Consider the following 600-nt stretch of genomic DNA (forward strand, 5'->3'; position numbering starts at 1 on the left):
AACCCGGGAGGCGGAGCTTGCAGTGAGCCGAGATCGCGCCACTGCACTCCAGCCTGGGCGACAGAGCTAGACTCCGTCTCCAAAAAAAAAAAAGAGAGATTTTCCATTTTTAAAATTTTGAGACCATTTTGAATGTTTTCCTTTCATTTTTTTAACTCTTTAGGGTGCTGAAAAGTCACCCACCACTTCAGCTGACCTTAAGTCAGACAAAGCCAACTTTACATCCCAGGAGACCCAAGGGGCAGTCAAGAATCCCAAAGGGTGTAACCCATCAGGACACACACAGTCCACGACAACCCCTGAAACTGCGAAGGAAGGCATCAAGGAGAAATCAGGCCCCACCTCTCTGCCTCTGGGCAAACTGTTTTGGAAAAAGGTAAGTCTAATTTTCAAGCTTTAGAGAGTTGTCAGGGTGGGGATGACTCAAGAAATTCTTTCTTTTGGGCTAACTGTTGTACTCAACAATGTATGGAAGGTGTTTTTTCTTCTTCTTCAAAATGTCTCAACTTGCCATTGAGTTGAAGCCTTCTAATGTGTTCCCAGGAAGAATGAAATGCCTGTCATGTTATAAACATGCGTTTCATGGGAAAGAAGAGGAAA

At 44.3% G+C, this 600-nt stretch overlaps 1 protein-coding gene across 3 annotated transcripts in view; it reads left to right on the plus strand.

The window, feature by feature from the left end:
* Nucleotides 1-600, plus strand: part of BCAS1 (breast carcinoma amplified sequence 1) — a 124,504-nt gene that overhangs the window by 82,197 nt on the left and 41,707 nt on the right. For all 3 annotated transcript variants that reach the window (XM_011936719.1, XM_011936720.1, XM_011936721.1), the window contains one exon: nucleotides 164-376. In XM_011936719.1, the coding sequence (XP_011792109.1) occupies nucleotides 164-376 (213 nt within the window). The remainder of the gene's footprint in view (nucleotides 1-163; nucleotides 377-600) is intronic.

The sequence above is a fragment of the Colobus angolensis genome, unplaced genomic scaffold (assembly GCF_000951035.1).
Source record: "Colobus angolensis palliatus isolate OR3802 unplaced genomic scaffold, Cang.pa_1.0 Scaffold156, whole genome shotgun sequence".
Lineage (NCBI taxonomy): Eukaryota > Metazoa > Chordata > Mammalia > Primates > Cercopithecidae > Colobus > Colobus angolensis.